This window comes from Ciconia boyciana, chromosome 1, assembly GCF_034638445.1.
Source record: "Ciconia boyciana chromosome 1, ASM3463844v1, whole genome shotgun sequence".
NCBI lineage: Eukaryota > Metazoa > Chordata > Aves > Ciconiiformes > Ciconiidae > Ciconia > Ciconia boyciana.
In genome coordinates, this window is record NC_132934.1 from 161,870,941 (window position 1) to 161,888,943 (window position 18,003).

The following is an 18,003-nucleotide window of genomic DNA, read 5'->3' on the forward strand; positions in this document are numbered from 1 at the left end:
TTTAGTCCCAGATCTACAAAGATGGCCTAAGACCCAGAAGCACCATCTATGTCAGCTAAATGCTGTTTTTGAATGCTAAGCAAGGATTTGATTCAATCTTCTTAAATGTAACTTGTTTATGCTGACCAAGGTAAGAACCAAAGAAGGCCCATCAAAGAAGCGGAGCTCTCAGGGGTGTTCCTGCAGCTGGGATAATTAAAGGCTGAATTAACTGCACTTTGGAAGACAGGCTACCACAAATGCTGCGCTATCTCATCTCCCCCTTAAATAGATGTGGGTTTTTGAAAGGAAACGTTTCGCCTCTGTTCTGGATGGGTCCCATCTGCTCGTCCCACATAGTCTTGTGGGTGGCAATGAGTCTTTCTCCAAAGTCAGTTGATGAAACTGAATGAGGCACCACAGGCAGTAGTCTCCACAGTTGTCACATCAAAGGCTAAATAGGAGGTGTGTCCAGAGAAGGATTACATTTGTGGCCCTAATGAGCCAAAGAGAGGAGCCCTTCAGGCAGCAGCATGTGTTTTCACTGCATTAAGGCACATGAATCCATTGCAAAGAGATTTTCACAGCACAATATTGGGAGCAAAAGAAGAACCATTAATGCTGAAATACAGCCATGCCAAATGAGGTTAAACCATATATTCTCTATCTATCTGACTTGTACTGTAAGGTGTGAATGATAGCTCTGCTGGACACTGCCATTGGCTAAGGAGAGGTATCTGGAATTTTGCACAGGGCTGCATTTGGTATCTACTAGACTATTTCAAGAGATCACATTTCTCTACTCTATGGTTATCAATACCTCTACCACTTGTCCTTGTTGTGATAACTGGGAGAACAACTTCAAGTGATGTAGATCTCATGCAAAAATCTCCTGTCTTCATTGCTCTGAAAAAAAAGTAATATTTTATTGAAGAAAGAGTTATTGTTATCCAAGTCTGTGACAGCAGATGAAAAACAGAAAACCTCTCTTGCAGGGAGTCAAGAAGCTGGATTTGGTAAGGAACAGATGGAGCTCAGCAGCTGTGCTCTTTCACCAAGTAGTTGCCTCAGGGAGGCAGTTGATGTTAAATTTTGTACAAAATTTCCTTTTCTTGTATGAATTGAAGATATTGAAATATAGAGAGATGACCTTTATTCTGGGACTCTCTCACCTATTCACTTTCGAGGCCTTCGGAGAAATTGAAGGCTGTTCCATCAGTTTAACAAAGCTTAAACCACACACCTGGCTTCAGCTGTACAGTAAGTCCTCCTTGTTGCTGTCTTTCTGGGGTCCATGAAATGCATTATCTCATCAACACAAGTTTCCACCCTAAACCTTTCTGCTCCCAGGCAGATGAGCTAGAGATAGTGGAGAGTGAAATGCCACACTAAGCAGCTTCCGAACAGAATCACAGAATCACAGAATCGTATAGGTTGGAAAAGACCTTTAAGATCATTGAGTCCAACCGTAAACCTAACACTACCAAGACCACCACTACACCATGAACCAGGTCTTCAAAGAAAGAATAAACTATATCACTGCTGAACTCCTCTTTCTGTTGCTTGCACAACCCTCTCTGGTAGACAATTTATTAACAGCGTTTTTGATTCTTGGAGAAGTAAGGAGGGGGGTTAGCAGAACTGCTACCTTGGACTTCCAGAGGACAGACTTCAGCCTGTTTAGGGCCCTGGTTGACAGAGTCCCTTGGGAGACAGTCCTGAAGGGCAAAGGAGTCCAAGAAGGCTGGAAATTCTTCAAGAAGAAAATCTGAAAGGCGCAGGAGCAGGCTGTCCCTATGTGCTGAAAGATGAGCCAGCAGGGAAGAAGACCAGCCTGACCGAATAGAGAGCTTTGGCTGGAACTCAGGAAAAAAAAGAGAGTTTATGACCTTTGGAAGAAGGGGCAGGCAACTCAGGAGGACTACAAGGATGTTGTGAGGTTATGCAGGGAGAAAATTAGAAGAGCCAAAGCCCAGCTAGAACTTAATCTGGCTACTGCTGTAAAAGACAATAAAAAATGTTTCTATAAATACATTATCAACAAAAGGAGGGCTAAGGAGAATCTCCATCCTTTATTGGATGTGGGGGGAAACACAGTGACAAAGGATGAAGAAAAGGCTGAGGTTCTTAATGCCTTCTTTGTCTCGGTCTTTAATAGCCAGTCCAGTTGTTCTTGGGGTACCCAGCCCCCTGAGCTGGAAGATGGGGAGCAGAATGAAGCCCCCATAATCCCAGGGGAAACGGTTAGCGACCTGCTACACCACTTAGACACACACAAGTCTATGGGGCCGGATGGGATCCACCCAAGGGTACTGAGGGAGCTGGCGGAAGTACTCACCAAGCCCCTTTCAATCCTTTATTAGCAGTCCTGGCTAACTGGGGAGGTGCCAGTTGACTGGAGGCTAGCAAATGTGATGCCCATCTACAAGAAGGGCCAGAAGGAGGATCTGGGGAACTACAGGCCTGTCAGTCTGACCTCGGTGCTGGGGAAGGTTATGGAGCAGATCACCCTGAGTGCTATCACGTGGCACATATAGGACAACTAGGCGATCAGGCCCAGTCAGCATGGGTTCATGAAAGGCAGGTCCTGCTTGACTAACCTGATGCCCTTCTATGATAAGGTGACCCGATAAGTGGATGAGGGAGAGGCTGTGGATGTTGTCTACCTAGCCTGTAGTAAAGCCTTGGACATAGTTTCCCACAACATTCTCCTGGAGAAACTGGCTGCTCATGGCTTGGGCGGGTGTACGCTTTGCTGGGTAAAGAACTGGCTGGATGGCTGAGCCCAGAGAGTTGTGGTGAATGGAGTTTACTCCAGTTGGCAGCCAGTCACAAGTGGTGTTCCCCAGGGCTCGGTTTTGGGGCCAGTTCTGTTTAATATCTTTATCAATGATCTGGATGAAGGGATTGAGTGCACCCTCAGTAAGTTTGCAGATGACACCAAGTTGGGTGGGAGTGTTGATCTGCTCAAGGGTAGGAAGGCTCTACAGAGGGACCTGGACAGGCTGGATCGATGGGCTGGGGCCAATTGTATGGGGTTCAACAAGGCCAAGTGCTGGGTCCTGCACTTGGGCCACAGCAACCCCATGCAATGCTACAGGCTTGGGGAAGAGTGGCTGGAAAGCTGCCTGGTGGAAAAGGGCCTGGGGGTGTTGGTCGATAGCCACTGAATATGAGCCAGCAGTGTGCCCAGGTGGCCAAGAAAGCCAATAGCATCCTGGCTTGTATCAGGAATAGTGTGGCCAGCAGGACTAGGGAAGTGATCGTGCCCCTGTACTCGGCACTGGTGAGGCCACAGCTTGAATACTGTGTTCAGTTTTGGGCCCCTCACTACAAGAGAGACATTGAGGTGCTGGAGCATGTCCAGAGAAGGGCAATGAAGCTGGTGAAGGGTCTGGAGCACAAGTCTTCTGAGGAGTGGCTGAGGGAACTGGGGTTGTTCAGCCTGGAGAAGCGGAGGCTGAGGGGAGACCTTATTGCTCTCTACAACTACCTGAAAGGAGGTTGTAGCGAGGTGGGGGTCGGTCTCTTCTCCCAGGTAACAAGTGATAGGACGAGAGGAAATGGCCTCAAGTTGTGCCAGGAGAGGTTTAGACTGGATATTAGGAAAAAATTATTCACTGAAAGGGTTATCAAGCATTGGAAAAGGCTGCCCAGGGAAGTGGTTGAGTCGCCATCCCTGGAGGTATTTAAAAGACGTTAAATGTCCCCATTAGGGGACATGGTTTAGTGGTGGACTGGGCAGTGTTAGGTTTATGGTTGGATTCAATGATCTTAAGAGTCTTTTCCAACCTAAATAATTCTAGGATTGTCCTCCACCCTGGCATGCAGAGGCAACCACAATACTTTACTGCCACTTAGCAAAGAGATGAGCAATTTACCCTCGCTGTCCTGGAGACTTCAGCTCAGTCCAGCTGCTGCCATGTTAGTGCTGAGGATTATCTGTGTACGCCAACCACTGAGGGAGAGAATTAGGAGAAATTGCCCTGCCCAAGATAAGAGAGATCCCTTCTCTCCCTGAATTAGGGCTGACGTCTCTGTACCCAGTTTATTTGGGAAGAAATCAGACATGCTGATTTCAGCTAATAATAAAAAAAATTCTGACAGAATGCTTTTCCCCTGCAAACTGCTGAATCAACGGAATCAAAATGCTTCATGTGAATGTCTTGAATATATCAAAAACTGTTGATAGAAACCAAGTAGGTAGAATGCAGGCTAGCTACCCAGCTAGCCGAGCAGTCCCAGACAGAGAATGGGGGAGCTGGTGATGGTGGGATGGAGAGGGCTGCTGCATCGTCCATCAGGATGGTCCAGCATCATCCAGCTCCTTTCTTGGGATGGAGCAGGTTTCTCTCTGAAATGCTCTGGGAGGGGGACACGAGACAGAAAACATGACATTTTGCTTCTTTTCTCAGATTTTGCACAAAAGCTGGTGCTGCTGGGAGCTGTGGCTGAGCTGCTACTCCAGGCACAGATAATACTAATGGGAGTTTCTAGGAGAGAAGTGCAAGGCCCAGCTCTTGGATGTTTAGCATGACAAAATTTTCCATCGAAGTCCAGATTATGCAGTGCGCTCACCCTTATTATATTCACTAGTGATTTAGGCAATGGAGTAGAAAGTATACAGTTTAAGCATGCAGATGACAAGTGAGGGGACTGCTGGCTTGCTGGCAGACAGTATTAGATTCAAAGCAATTTACAGAAATTGGAGAAATGGTCTAAAAAAACCAGGATGCAATACAATGAGGACAAATGCAAAATTTATGTTTGTAGGAAAATAATCAAAACTGCACAAATCTGGACTATCTGCTTAGGCAGCAGTACCGCAGTAAAGAATCGAAGGGCTACGCAAGTTACAATCTGAACATCAGTCAAATATGTTGTGCTGTTGTGAAAAGGGCAAACAGCGGAATGGGACATAGAAATAAGAGTACAGACCGCCAGGCAGGATGAGTAACCCTTCTGCTTTGGTAACGTCTCTCCTGGGGTGGCATGTCTGGTCCAACACTGCACTTCAAGAAGGACAGGGACCTGCTGGACAGGGAGCAGAACAGAGTTTCAAAAAAACAAAACAAAAAAAAATAAAAGTTTGTGGGACTGAGAGTTGTTCAATCTAGGAGAAGCACCACTGAAGGAAAGATGATGGTGACCTTCACACATGACCTGTATCCAGAAAGCAGAATGCCCCTGGCTAGGACTAGATCGGGAAGATGTTGGACATGAGGCAACATGTCCTGTGGGCACAGAGAAGCAGAGGAGTAGTTTGGTAGAGAGAAGATTTTAGAAGAGGTTGGAAGAGCATCTGCTGGGACTGCCGAGGATATGACCCTGTCTGGGGCAGCAGACGAACAGCCTGTCCTGAGGAGTTTCCTTCTACCCCACCTCCTGCAATGCTGTGGGCAAAACCCCTTTGAACCAGGACAGAGGATTTCAGGAAAGGCAGGCGTCTCGCTGCGCACACCAACATAATCCCTCAGAGAGGGGACGTGTCTGTGCTCAGCTCCTTGCAGTGACTGTGTGTGGAAAGCCAATGGATTAGATACTCTGCTGGGGTGAATTAACTTGGCTCCAAAGCCAGTGGCAATGCACCAGTTTACACCTCCTTTGAATATGATGTGCGACATCTGATGCAAAAGCCTGGTTAGCAACTCCCTCCCTCCTCAGGTTCCAGCAGGCCATCAATCACGCCAATATGCAGCAGGAGATTTGTATGTTGGCAAAATGCAGAGTAATGGCTAAAATACCTGGCCTGACCCCAAACAGCCTAACCATGCAGGGCATTGTATTTTTAATATCCTTCAACGCATTGTATCATTTCAGTTTATCGCAAACTGTTAAACAGTCCCTTTTGAAAAACCAAAAAGCCAGGGTCAAGTGCACAGAGCTTCTTCTAATTGTCTTTTATTTTCTCACTTTTCTTGAGAAATGTAATCTTCTGTCCCACGGTAATGTGATTTCTTCCATCTCCTAACTATTGCAAGCTTTAATAGATACTGTCACATTGTTTAGAATAGGCAGTGCCAGCTCTGAGAGCAACGACTAAAATACACTGCATCATTATTCTGTACTGGGTTTACAGAGCATTTGCTTGTGAAGGTAGCCAGGTTAACTGCTTTCTGCTAACTCTCTGCTTGGGTAGAGACAGTGAAACGCACACCCTCATCTCTTGCTTTACTAGGTATTTCTCTTTGAAGATACTGCTCCAGCAGGAACCAGTTCCACCGCAGACGGTGGCAAAATGTTACTTTCTGAATTATGTGACTCTGCTTTTCCGGTGCTCCACAGTTTTTGGTTTTGGCCTCTATAAACCAATGCAGTCAGTCCACTGATCTGTCTTCAGAATGACGGAATGACATTCACAGCAGAGATCCCCAGCTGACCCCAGCATGGCGAGTAAGTGTGACGGTGTGTTAGTTCAAATCCTGCGAAGCTCAGAGGGAGAAGATCTGACCAAAGCCTGGGAGTGGCCCTGAAGCTCTTGGTGAAAGGTAGCATAGAAAGGCAAAGCAAGAGAAAGCCTCTGCAGAGAAGAGCACCTCTTTTTCTTATATTTGATTTAGATGAGCACAAAATAGCCAGAGGAAAAAGATTAGATTTAAAAAAAAAATGAAAGTATGAATTCCACAGGCTCAGCTTGCATGAATTATCTCTTTGAAGGCTATTTCAACAGCCCGCGCTTCCACCCAATCTGAATAGTTGGAGAGCCATTTAATTGCGTGAGGATAATAATACTTAGCATTTAAGCATCATTTAAAGAGCACAAGACTCTTTCAAAGGCAGGGAAGCTGTACGACTCTGGGGATGAGGCTGGCAGAGCAGCCTGGGCAAGCAGGGGAGCAGAGGGAGCTGCCTTCATGCTCCCATGTTGGTAGAGCGGTTTCTCTACCAGAAGGGATGCAATGGGAAGGGTTGGGGATGAGGAGCCTGAACGCCTTCCCTGTTTGCACAGCTACCTCCCGGAAAGCAAGGCAAGTTGCTCCAAAAAATACGAGACCTTTGACTCGGCACTCAGGTGACGATTTGTGGGGCATTTCCTTGTGGGTTTCTGGTTCTGTCTGTTTTGTTGCTGTGGTCAAGCAACCTCCTAATTTCACTTTGACAGAGAATTATTTCTGCTTATTGCTTTATGATAGTAAAACTCTACCTGATAATTACCTTACTTTATCAGAAACAAGCACTAGTAATGCAAACAACTAATTTACCGGTTTATAACTTTAGTGATTGTGTGAAGAAAATAATTAAAAGAGATAAGCTGGGGAGGGAAACGATGCTTTTAAAATATGAAGTGTATCCTACATGGCCGAGCTCCCTTCCCTGTCCTCCTTGTGCTCCTCTTGGCACCAGTCTCGCTGGGAAAGGCTCATTTCCAAAGTGTGGGAGGAATTTCGGCGGGTGGGAGCTGGGCCCAGAGGGAGACCAGCACAGTAACAAAGTGACCCAGGGTCCTTCTGCCAAAAGCCAGGCATTAGCTAAGGGCTTGTGTTAGCTGAGGGAATGGTATCTGGCTAATAGAAAGGCTCATCTTTGGCTGTGTATTAAATTCAGGTGTAGAGGGCTGTGACGGTACAAGTCACTTTCTGAAGACAAAGGTTTATTAGAGTGGCCTAAGGCAAAGGGCAGACTTTCCTTCACGTGCCATAGCACCCTGCAAACGAATTATAGGAGCAATGGCACTACAACAGAATATATCTTCAGTGACTGAAAACTTGCTTGTATGCTGGAGGCCACATTAACAGCACCCTTTGCTGAATCCTGTACTGACACATTACCGGAAGCCAAGGCCATACATCTCATCTCACAAGAGTTTAGAGGCTGCTTCGTCTTGGAATTGAAAAAAACCTAAAATAACAAGGCAGCAAATTGGTCCTCTCTGTTTTCAGACCGACTAAGCTGGGTCATTTTCAGGAAATGCCCCATTACCTAAAACAATTACAGCATGTTGTCACATCTCCGATGAGTTTAGTTTGGCTTTTAGTGTCTGCTGGGAAAACTTTAACTGGTGCAGCTGCTGTGTTTAAGGCCACTTCATAGGTGGGTGCTCCTGCTGCGTTTTTTTTATTCACCTGTTTATGGTCTTGCCTGTGCTGTACCAAGGCACCTGAGCACATACTGGCTTTGAGCCCGCAAATTGTCCATTGTCTTTCCTCTCCCCACTCCCCATGGGGCAACTCACCTTCTGAAAGTTCAGCGCTCATCTAAGGGCTGCAGTAGATTTTATCTTCTATGCCCTGCAGTCGATGAGCACCAATTCGCTTCAAGGACTAATATTAGACATAAAATAGTGCCTCAGATCCATACAGGCTATTTTTGGAACTGTATCGAACTACTTCTGCTCAGCTGATGTGGCAGCAGCACTGCTTATATTCCAGATTATATATGCAATTTTCCTAAGGTAAAATATTCCTTTCCAGAAGTTTTCATTAACAGTCTCTATTACCTACATAATTGGATGGCGGCATTTAACTGTGATTAATTTAGAGTTACTGTGCATTTAGGGATTAAAAAAATGCTGCCCTTACCAGTCTGTCTCAGGGGAGAAATACGAAGGGAGAGCTGGAGCTGATTTCCCTATGTGATGAGGACGCACGGTATCATTCTCAACAGAACTGAGCATCTCCCGACAGTGGTCTGATAACAACTGTAATTAGGTATTCAATCACACACAGAGTAAGATCAGCCAAACAAATGTATGTCTGCTAAGGGAAATAGCCCATGGAAAGATTATATGTTTGTTGAACCAAAAGTAAAATGTATAATGAAAGCTCTTAACGCTTGGAGCCTAGCCCTTGCCCAACAAACTGCCTATTTTCCTACGTAGTTATTAGTCAGAGCTATCCTTGCCATTTCTACTTTACCGCACCGGGTGCTGTCATGTCCAAAGGTCTGGCTCTGAAAGGAGTCTTCCACTCATGCCTGTGGATTTTAGATCAGGTTTTATGAGATGAGAACAGCCCCTGCGCTGGAGGAGCAACTTGTGGACCCTCACGCCTATGAGTCCTAATTACAGTCAAGTTCAGCGGTGGTGCTGAGGCACCACAAAAAGCCCTGCTACAACCTCTTCCACCCAAGGCCTGCAAAAGCTAATGGCCAGCCCATTCAGAGGAAAGAGACATTGTTTGCAACCAGCCACATGTGATTTAACAGACCAAAGCAAAACAAAAGCATTGGACTTTGTTCTCTACTTCTGTATTTTAGACAGATTGTGTGCTCCACGTGTGCAAACTCATCTGTCATCCTCTGCATCCTGTTCACCCCGCCATCACAGAAGGAAAAAACCGATATGAAAAGATGATCCTATTTACATCATGCACTCTGTGATAGCTGACCCAGCCTATAGTGTAAAGTTTTAAAAGAAGTATTTAATTAATAATCCTGCCACCAAATCATTCCAGTTTCCTTTCTATACAGTGACTAAGAGCAACATTTATATACACACATGAGCCCTGTAGGATTTTATAATGGTTGTTCCAGAAAAGGTGCAAATAGCACCTTTTTGCTGTTGGATTACTGGTCTTTGCAATTTTTATCAATACTCATCAAATTAGGGAAAATGACAGCCTATCTGACAAATCAATCCAGCCTGCCTGGAAGACTGTTGAAACAAGAGATGAGTGCTGTCTCTTGGGGGAGCATTGCTGGAGACTAGCTTCAGCTGAGGGTGGCTGGTTGCTGGTAATGGCGAGAGGAACACCACACCACAGCAGGAACCCACCGTGCAACCTCGCTGTCAGCACGAGCTGGTCTACCTTTGCTCTCCTCCTCTTGCCCTGGTCAGTCCCTCTCACTGCTTCCCGTAAGCCCTGGAGCCCACGCACCCACGAGAGGAGACACAGCCCCTCACCAGAAAGCTAACCTGAGAGTAAGAAAACTGATTTGCTTTCAGTCAGCTCACTTATCCAATACATCCCGTGATTGCACAAGCACTGGGGCCGTTGAAAACATGTGGTTTAGGGTGAGAGGAGGGAGGTGGTGCTGCCAACTCTTTTGACAGCAGCCTGCAATTAGAGTCACTTAAGCCAGCTGTGAAACTACAGGGTATTTTGATTTCCCTCCAATGCTTATAGAGGGGAACAGGGTGAGGGTAGCCTTAAAGCACGAGAAGGGCCACGTTTTTGGTAAGGATCAGATTGGTCTACCTATGGGCAAACTTAAAAGGTCCATGGACATGAGGTGGAGAAACTACTAGTGAAGAGAAAAGGCCGACAAACTGAAGAGTTGCAAGTCACACTGCAGGATCAGCCTTTATTCATAGAGATCCTACGTGATGCCAGGAAAGCGATTTAAATCAGATATTCACAAGTGGCCTTTGTTAGCTTATCCGTAATTTCCCAAGTGCCTGACATGAGCCCCTGGGCCAGTCATGTGGCTGCAATTGAAGCCAATGTTTCCAAAGGTCCATGTGCAATGAGGAGCTGCTGAAACCCTGGTGAAGGGTGCAGGGGGACCTGGGGGAGGCAGGAGCCACATGGTCTCTACAGCTGATAATGAGACAAGATTTGGGTAAGCGAAGGAGCGCAGCTCGGTCTCCATGCAGAGCAGCTCTGCATGAATGACCTTCTATTAGTTCCCCTTTCCTGAAATTGATCTGAAAATGGGGGTTTTATTTTCTTTTCCTGCCCAGAGTCAGATACTCAGTGGTGACCCCAGTGCCTGCTCGAGACCCCAGTGCCCCAGATCCCGGGCACTTCTGGGCCACGGTGCCAGGAAAGCCCATTTCTGCTTCAGATAAGGCACTGCTACCGCCAAGGAAGGATAAATACCAGCCACTGCTGCACAGGTTTTCTATTGCTCAGGGGTATAATGTATTAAGTAGTGGACGCACTAAATGATCCCTAACTATAATTAGCTCCCCCTGTGCTTATAACACTACAGCCTCATACAAATGGTTTCTAATGACACATGCAGTGTCTAGGAACAGGGTAATAGCTATTTAAACAGTTGCTGATCCCTGAGCTGGTACACGACAGTGTATTTTACAATTATTGAGAAACTTCGGACATTTTTTAAAAGTGCTCTGGGCATTGACCTAGAGAAAAGCTTGGTCAGATGAGAACAGAGATGATGTCCTTCCCCTAATGGTAACAGATAGATAATGTTCTAGTTGTCAGACATTACTGCTGCCCCAGTCTTGATTGTCCCCGTTACCACTCTTTCCCTGCAGTATGATTAGCAAAACAGATAGCCTTCTTCCAACTCATGCCTACGGTACAGGCACTCAAGGAGAGTCAAGACAGCCTTCCTAAAAATATTCTGATCTGTGTGGTTCTCAGTAACTACACCAATATACATAATGTTCAGAAATGAAACCTTGCTCTTTTAACGCCAGATCATAAGCCTCGTCAGTGAGTAGGACCTATGAAACGTACCAAGGCCAAAAGGCTGCTGGCCACGCTGGGCAGCTGGGGCCTCTTTGCATGGACCAGTTTGCAAGCTCAGGGATTGAAGCCTGCAGTTTCAATATTCAAGATACTATGACTTTTTTTCTTTTTAAATAATAATCTCTTTTGATCTTGTTCCTCGAGCTCAGAATTATAATGACATTTTTATTCAAGAACAGTCTTTTGGTTCAAGAAGCATGGAAAATTGCAGCTCTTGTGAATCATGAAGCCCGAAAGCAGAGACTCAAAAGAAAACAAGTTTGTAACTTCAGCTACCCCAGCAATAACCAGCCAATGCTAACTGTAGATATTTTATTCACCAAAAATAAGCAGAAGTTTGCCACAGTTTCTGAAAAGCACATCATGCCAAAAGAAACCTTCGTTTCTTACATGAGATGAAAATTGTACTTAGTTAGAAATTTGTTTTTAATGAAGGCAGTATGTCATAACATTTTTCACCTGACCTTGAAATGGCAACACGCCTTTTTCACTTTGGTGATCAAGTTTCACTTCACAGGAAATGGAGAATAAATTTAATTTTCTCTTTTATAAACACATGCACGCACACATGCACACTAATTTAAATGTGATCTGCTGTTATTTGAATACTACAGGTCTACCTCAGCACGCACAACTGCTGCCAGTGAAGTATGATCTGCCCACTGAAGGCAAGACAGCATGAATGACAGAGGGCAAAAGAGATCTCATACAGCCACCCAGGTCTACGAGCTGATACCTGAGCCAGTAACTGAGGTTTTCTACCAGTCTCCTAATTTATGGCCACATGGAGTCTTAGTCTGCCAGGGAGTGAATGTATATGGTTGCAAAGCTGTACTAAAACCTGCTTCACTCTAAGGAAGACATAAATACATTTCATTTGTAGTGCTTTTAGCAATATCAAAGGGAGAAGCAGAATTACAAGTTTTCAGGTAAGCAATATTTCTCCATTTTCAGTTTGGAGGGTTCGAGATTGCAGTGAAGAACCTATCAGCAGTGCAGGAAAACTAAACTGGGGATGAATCAAATAGTCTACAAAATTTTGTCTAACTTTACTTGAAATATATCAGTGAGAGGCATAAATGTGGGTGACAGTGGTGTCACCAAGCAGCAGAAAAGAGAGAAAACGTGTACATGCCTAGCTTTTGTCTGAACGTAAATCTGGATTTGTTTAAAACAATCTTCATGGCCTTTACCTAACGCATCTTTGACTGCAAAGCTGCTATACCAGAGCTAACATTCATATTGAAAAGCATTAGCGTTTCAACTAAATTATGGGGAAACTGTTCAAATTTCTCTCTGAAGTGCTCCTGAGTAACAAAGTGATACCCATCTTTCTGACTGGTTAGGATCAAATAATTCCTGTTGTGTCCCAGCTTTAATGACTGGCTTTGTCAGAGAAAATTTGTCATGTTCTACCAGTCATTGGGATAATGCAGAAACATCCATACAGGTAACATGTTAAATGCTGTTAACTGAGTCACATAAAAAAATAATTCTATACACAGGATTTCCAGGACTACAATAAGGTACACTTCTGTCTTTTTTCTTTCTTTTTTTTTTTTTTAATGCGATGACTTCATCCTGCATGTTCAATGTAACATTGGTTTACTTTAAAGGTGTGTCTGAGACAAGAGAGAGGAATTTGGGCTTGATAGTATCCTGTCTAGCACTTTATGAAGTCACTTTAAAATATTTTCTCAGATGGACTAGGTTAGGATCTGGAGGAGTGGTTCTCACCTGAGATGCTGAAGACCCACAGTGGCACACCTCTTGCCTCACTTGAGACATCTAAAGGTTAGACATGCAGGTCTGAACTAGTCACCTTGGGCTGCCTTTGTCGTCAATGGAAAGAAATAGGTATGCCAAAAGAGTAAATAATTTATCTTAGAAACCTCTCTTATATCTATCTCTAGGAAGATATATCATGTCCTGGATGAACGTACATCTCTCCCTTGATGATAAAGGGGGGCTTAGGATGACTGGCTCCACTTTAAGCATCTAACTTTTTGATATCTGAAGTTAGATGACATTATTTTAATCCTTGGTTACGATTCTTTCAGGTTAAAATGCTACCAAGAAAGGTTATGTCTTGAACTCACTGTGGAGAGATTCAAATTGGCCATGGCAGACAAGAAACCTTTTCAGAGACAAGTCTGTCTAGTTCCAATTCTCACAAAATGGGAAGCAAGATCAGTGCCTTCACTCAATATCTGTGCTTTCCACCTTCCCTCTGTGCTTTGAGAAACAGTCTTTAATAATTTAAATCAGTTTTATGCCACTATGAATCTTGATTTTTTTTAAAAATTAAGCATTCATACAAGTTTTATACTCTGATGACTCCAAGAGAATAAGATCATATTCAGGGAACAAGCTATGATTGTCAGGTTATGGGAGCATGAGGTCCTGAGGTCTGTATCTGAACCTGACATCTTTTGGTTTTCATGAAACCAGAACAGCATCTCTGGTTTCATGAGCAGAAAACACTGATCAGCTCAGATTAATGAAGATAAGGTAGGGGTACGGTTCTACTTTCTGGAAGGCTAAGACTAATTCACAGTTTTGCAAAATCTAAGCCCAAACTCTCTCTAGCTCCCTAAATGTGTGCTTCCTACTCCTGAAGGTTTGCAGATAAGCAGTAATTGTCTTCTTCAACATAGGAAGTTAAATACAGCAAAAGTAAAATGAATCATTATCAAAATTAAATATAAAGGAGAGGGAAGAGTTAAATTAAACATTTGAGTGGGGTTATCTAGGTCAGAGCTGGGTATGTTAGCAAATCCCCCTTCCTTCCCTCTACTATGCCTCATCAAACACATGACATTTGCTCCAGTGACAAAAGATTTAACTGAATGCATTTGTCCCAACAAATCAATTAAAACTACGCATCTGATTTTTGTAAAGCTTTAAGAAGATTTCTGCAGACATGGCATCTGAACACACTGGCAATTTTACTGCTCTGCCAGGCCGCGCAGACCTGTTGACAAGCTGCAAGGATGAAGATTTCTTACAGGTGAAATCCTACCTTTCCGTCCTTTACAGCCTAATCTTCCTGGTGTGCTTCCCAGGGAACATCGTGACAATTTTTGTTTACTTTGTCAAGATGAGGCCCTGGAAAAGCAGCACCATCATTATGTTAAACCTGGCTATCACTGACCTATTATATACAGCCACGCTTCCTTTCTTTATACACTACTCTGCTAATGGAAATAACTGGATTTTTGGAGACTTCATGTGCAAGTTTATTCACTTTTGTTTCTACTTCAACATGTACAGTGGTATTATCTTCCTTAGCTGCTTCAGCATCTTCCGCTTTTTTGTAGTTGTCCACCCAATTAAATGCTTTTTTGTTCAAAAACGGAGATGGGCAGTGGTGACTTGCGTAGTAGTTTGGATGATTTCCCTGGCAGCCATCAGCCCCTTGGGCATCTTGATTGCCACGAGGCATACACAGAACAGGACGATCTGCCCGGACCTGGCTGCTGCTGAGGACCTTGACACTAGTCGGTGGTATAACTGGCTGCTGACGATGTTTGCCTTCTTCTTGCCCTTGCTGATGGTGACTCTGTGCTATGCGCTCATCATTTACACCTTGGCTACCGGGCCCCACACGCAGACTTGCTACAAACAAAAGGCTCGCAGACTTGCCGTCATCCTCTTGGTGGTCTTCTACGTGTGCTTTCTCCCCTTCCACGTCTTTCGAGGGATTCGGCTGGAGCTCCGAGTACGACCGGTCAGCTGCCGCTTGAAGAACACGATGCTTTTTATGTTTATCTTAGCTAAACCGTTAGCAGCGTTAAATACTATTGGAAACTTACTGGTCTATGTAGTGACGGGAGACAACTTCCAGCAGGCCATCCTCTCGCTCCTCAAGTTTCGAACAAACAAGAACTTGAAGTAGAAGAGATTGATGCCATAAAAGAGTTATGGAGGAAGGGTCCAAACCTGCCCTCAACCAGCCAGGCACAACCTCCCTGCCATCAGAGCACTCAGGTTAACCCTGCCAATGCCAAAGGAGAGTTAATCTGTTTTGTGTTTTGGAGTTACAAATTGATGATCAAAAGAGAAAACTCATAATTTAAAACAAAAACTTTAAATAAAATACTAAAAAATTAAAGGTGAAACTTCTCAGAAATTTCTCTGCATTTGCTTCCTGAATCCTTGATACCTCTTTTGGAGAATGGCCAATGGTTCCAGGAAAAAAATAGTTGCTTATTAATGGCAGATACAGATTCAGGGTGGGAGTAATTTAATTTAATTTTAGTAACTCAGAAGTTAAGTGTCTAGTCTAAGCTAGGTACCTGCCTTTGATGTGTTTCCTGAGCAATGGAGAGGGGTGAGACCCTCCAGAGGGCAATTCATTACACCTGTCTTAGACCTATAGGAGGTTCATCTCACCTCCCTGGAGACACTGACAGGGTAGATGTATGCATATAAGCTAATCACCTGGTCTTCCCATTATAATTTCCCATTATAGTGGAGAGAAATAAGCAGGTTTAGAGTGTGATTCACCTAATTATTCTTGATGCCTACATTTGGACAAGATGAATCATGACCTAGAAGTGCCTGTTTCTCTCCATTGACCATAAAAGGTAAGTAGATCAGACACAGACCCAAATGTTCATGCCTGCCTTTACACAGCTGAGGCACAGCTCTAGCACAGAGTGGGATGGATCACTCTCCAGAGGTGGCTAAAAGCAGGGCTTACACAATAAGACCCTGTTCAGTGCCTGCAGTGATCACCTGAAGATTAATGGTGCAATAATACAAGACCACTCCTATAAGGGTTTTCCATACTACTAACTGTGATTTCTGCATTAATTTTAGTCCAGAGGTGAGAAATGAATGGATGCATAAATGTGCCAGATCCACAGAATCATAGAATCATAGCATCATAGAATGGTTTGTGTTGGAAGGGACCTTTGAAGGTCATCTAGTCCAACCCCCCTGCAATGAGCAGGGACATCTTCAACTAGATCAGGTTGCTCAGAGCCCCATCCAACCTGACCTTGAATGTTTCCAGGGATGGGGCATCTACCACCTCTCTGGGCAACCTGTTCCAGTGTTTCACCACCCTCACTGTAAAAAATGTCTTCCTTATATCTGGTCTGAATCTACCCTCCGTTAGTTTAAAACCACTACCCCTTGTTCTATTGCTACAGGGCCTATTAAAAAGTATCTTTCTTATAAGGTCCCTTTAAGTATTGAAAGGCCACAATCAGGTCTCCCCAGAGACTCCTCTTCTTTAGGCTGAACAACCCCAGCTCTCTCAGCTTTTCCTCATAGGGAGGTGTTCCAGCCCTCTGATCGTTTTTGTGACCCTCCTCTGGACCCGCTCCAACAGCTCCATGTCCTTCTTGTGCTGAGGGCTCCAGAGCTGGATGCAGACTCCAGGTGGGGTCTCACCAGAGCAGAGTAGAGGGGCAGAATCACCTGCCTTGACCTGCTGGCCACATTTCTTTTGATGCAGCCCAGGATACGGTTGGCTTTCTGGGCTGCAAGAGCACACATTGCTGGCTCATGTCCAGTTTTTCATCCATCAGTACCCCCAAGTCCTTCTCCACAATCCATAGACAATACAAAGTCATTTTTGACCATTTCTTTACTCAGTAAAGCTCTGCGTGGTCACACCAGGTGAGGAACAGCTTTGGGTAATAACACATCTGATGGGCAATAAGGGCTGTCTCACAGGAAAAAAAAAATAGACTCACAAGAAAATGTGACTCCAATACTTGCAGATACCATCTAGAGAGGTCCCAGGACCAGCTGAGGTACCCCAGCCAACAGCAATACAAAACTATTAGCAACATAATATTCAGAGCCCAAAAGTATGACCACAGAGTGAATCCTCCAATACATTTTTATAACAGCCTTATTTCATGTTTCATTACTTGTACTCTCCACTCTGAAATGTTCATTAATCAATGGTAACACACGCTGCCGCGAGGCTCTCATGTGACCCTTCTCCTTATCCAATCCCTCTATGCGTGGCCTGGTCTTCAAGTGACCACCAGACCAAGACCACCAGACCACCATTCCCAGGAGCACGTGCCTGAGTGACTGGCAGGTAGCCTGTGACTCCTCTGTGGCATGGGGAGCCTATTCACTGCCTCTCTCGGGGACAGCTAGGGGAGAACAACAGGCAACAGCAACCTACAGGCTTGTCGAGGGAATGAGAGGAGATAAGAAACCATCCCTGACACAGGAAGAGCAGGATGGGGAAAGGAAGAACAGTGTTTGTCTGGGATAGGGTAGAAGATGGGCTGTGAAGGAAAAGTTCTGGCAGAAAGCAGAGGAGGAAGACATTTTCCTGCAGAAATAGCCCATTTGATTTTAATCCACCCCTGGGTATTAGTCAAGGCAAGTTTTAAAACTTCTGCACAATGCAGCGTGATCTCCCCTGTGACCGTTACCCATCCTCAAATTGTGGATGAGCTCTTTAGGTGAAGAGGGAAGCTCACCTAGTACAGACCTGGAGAGATGTTACATGAGGCAAACATCCAAAAAATGTGAAGAAAATGCCTCCCACCCCACATGCTGCATTGGTTTTGCCAGTCTCCAAGGGGCAGCACCACCTTTTCCACCGTGCTTAGTGTGCTGCTCACAACCACTTGCTCCTGAGACACCAGAGGCAGCTGACCCACCATCA

At 44.7% G+C, this 18,003-nt stretch overlaps 1 protein-coding gene across 1 annotated transcript; it reads left to right on the forward strand.

Annotated features, from left to right (window-relative positions):
- The first annotated feature begins 14,280 nt into the window (after positions 1-14,280).
- LOC140648238 (2-oxoglutarate receptor 1-like) lies at positions 14,281-15,255 on the forward strand. Its single transcript, XM_072853939.1, has one exon. The coding sequence runs from the start codon at positions 14,281-14,283 to the stop codon at positions 15,253-15,255; it is 975 nt and encodes a 324-aa protein (XP_072710040.1).
- The last annotated feature ends 2,748 nt before the right edge of the window (positions 15,256-18,003 follow it).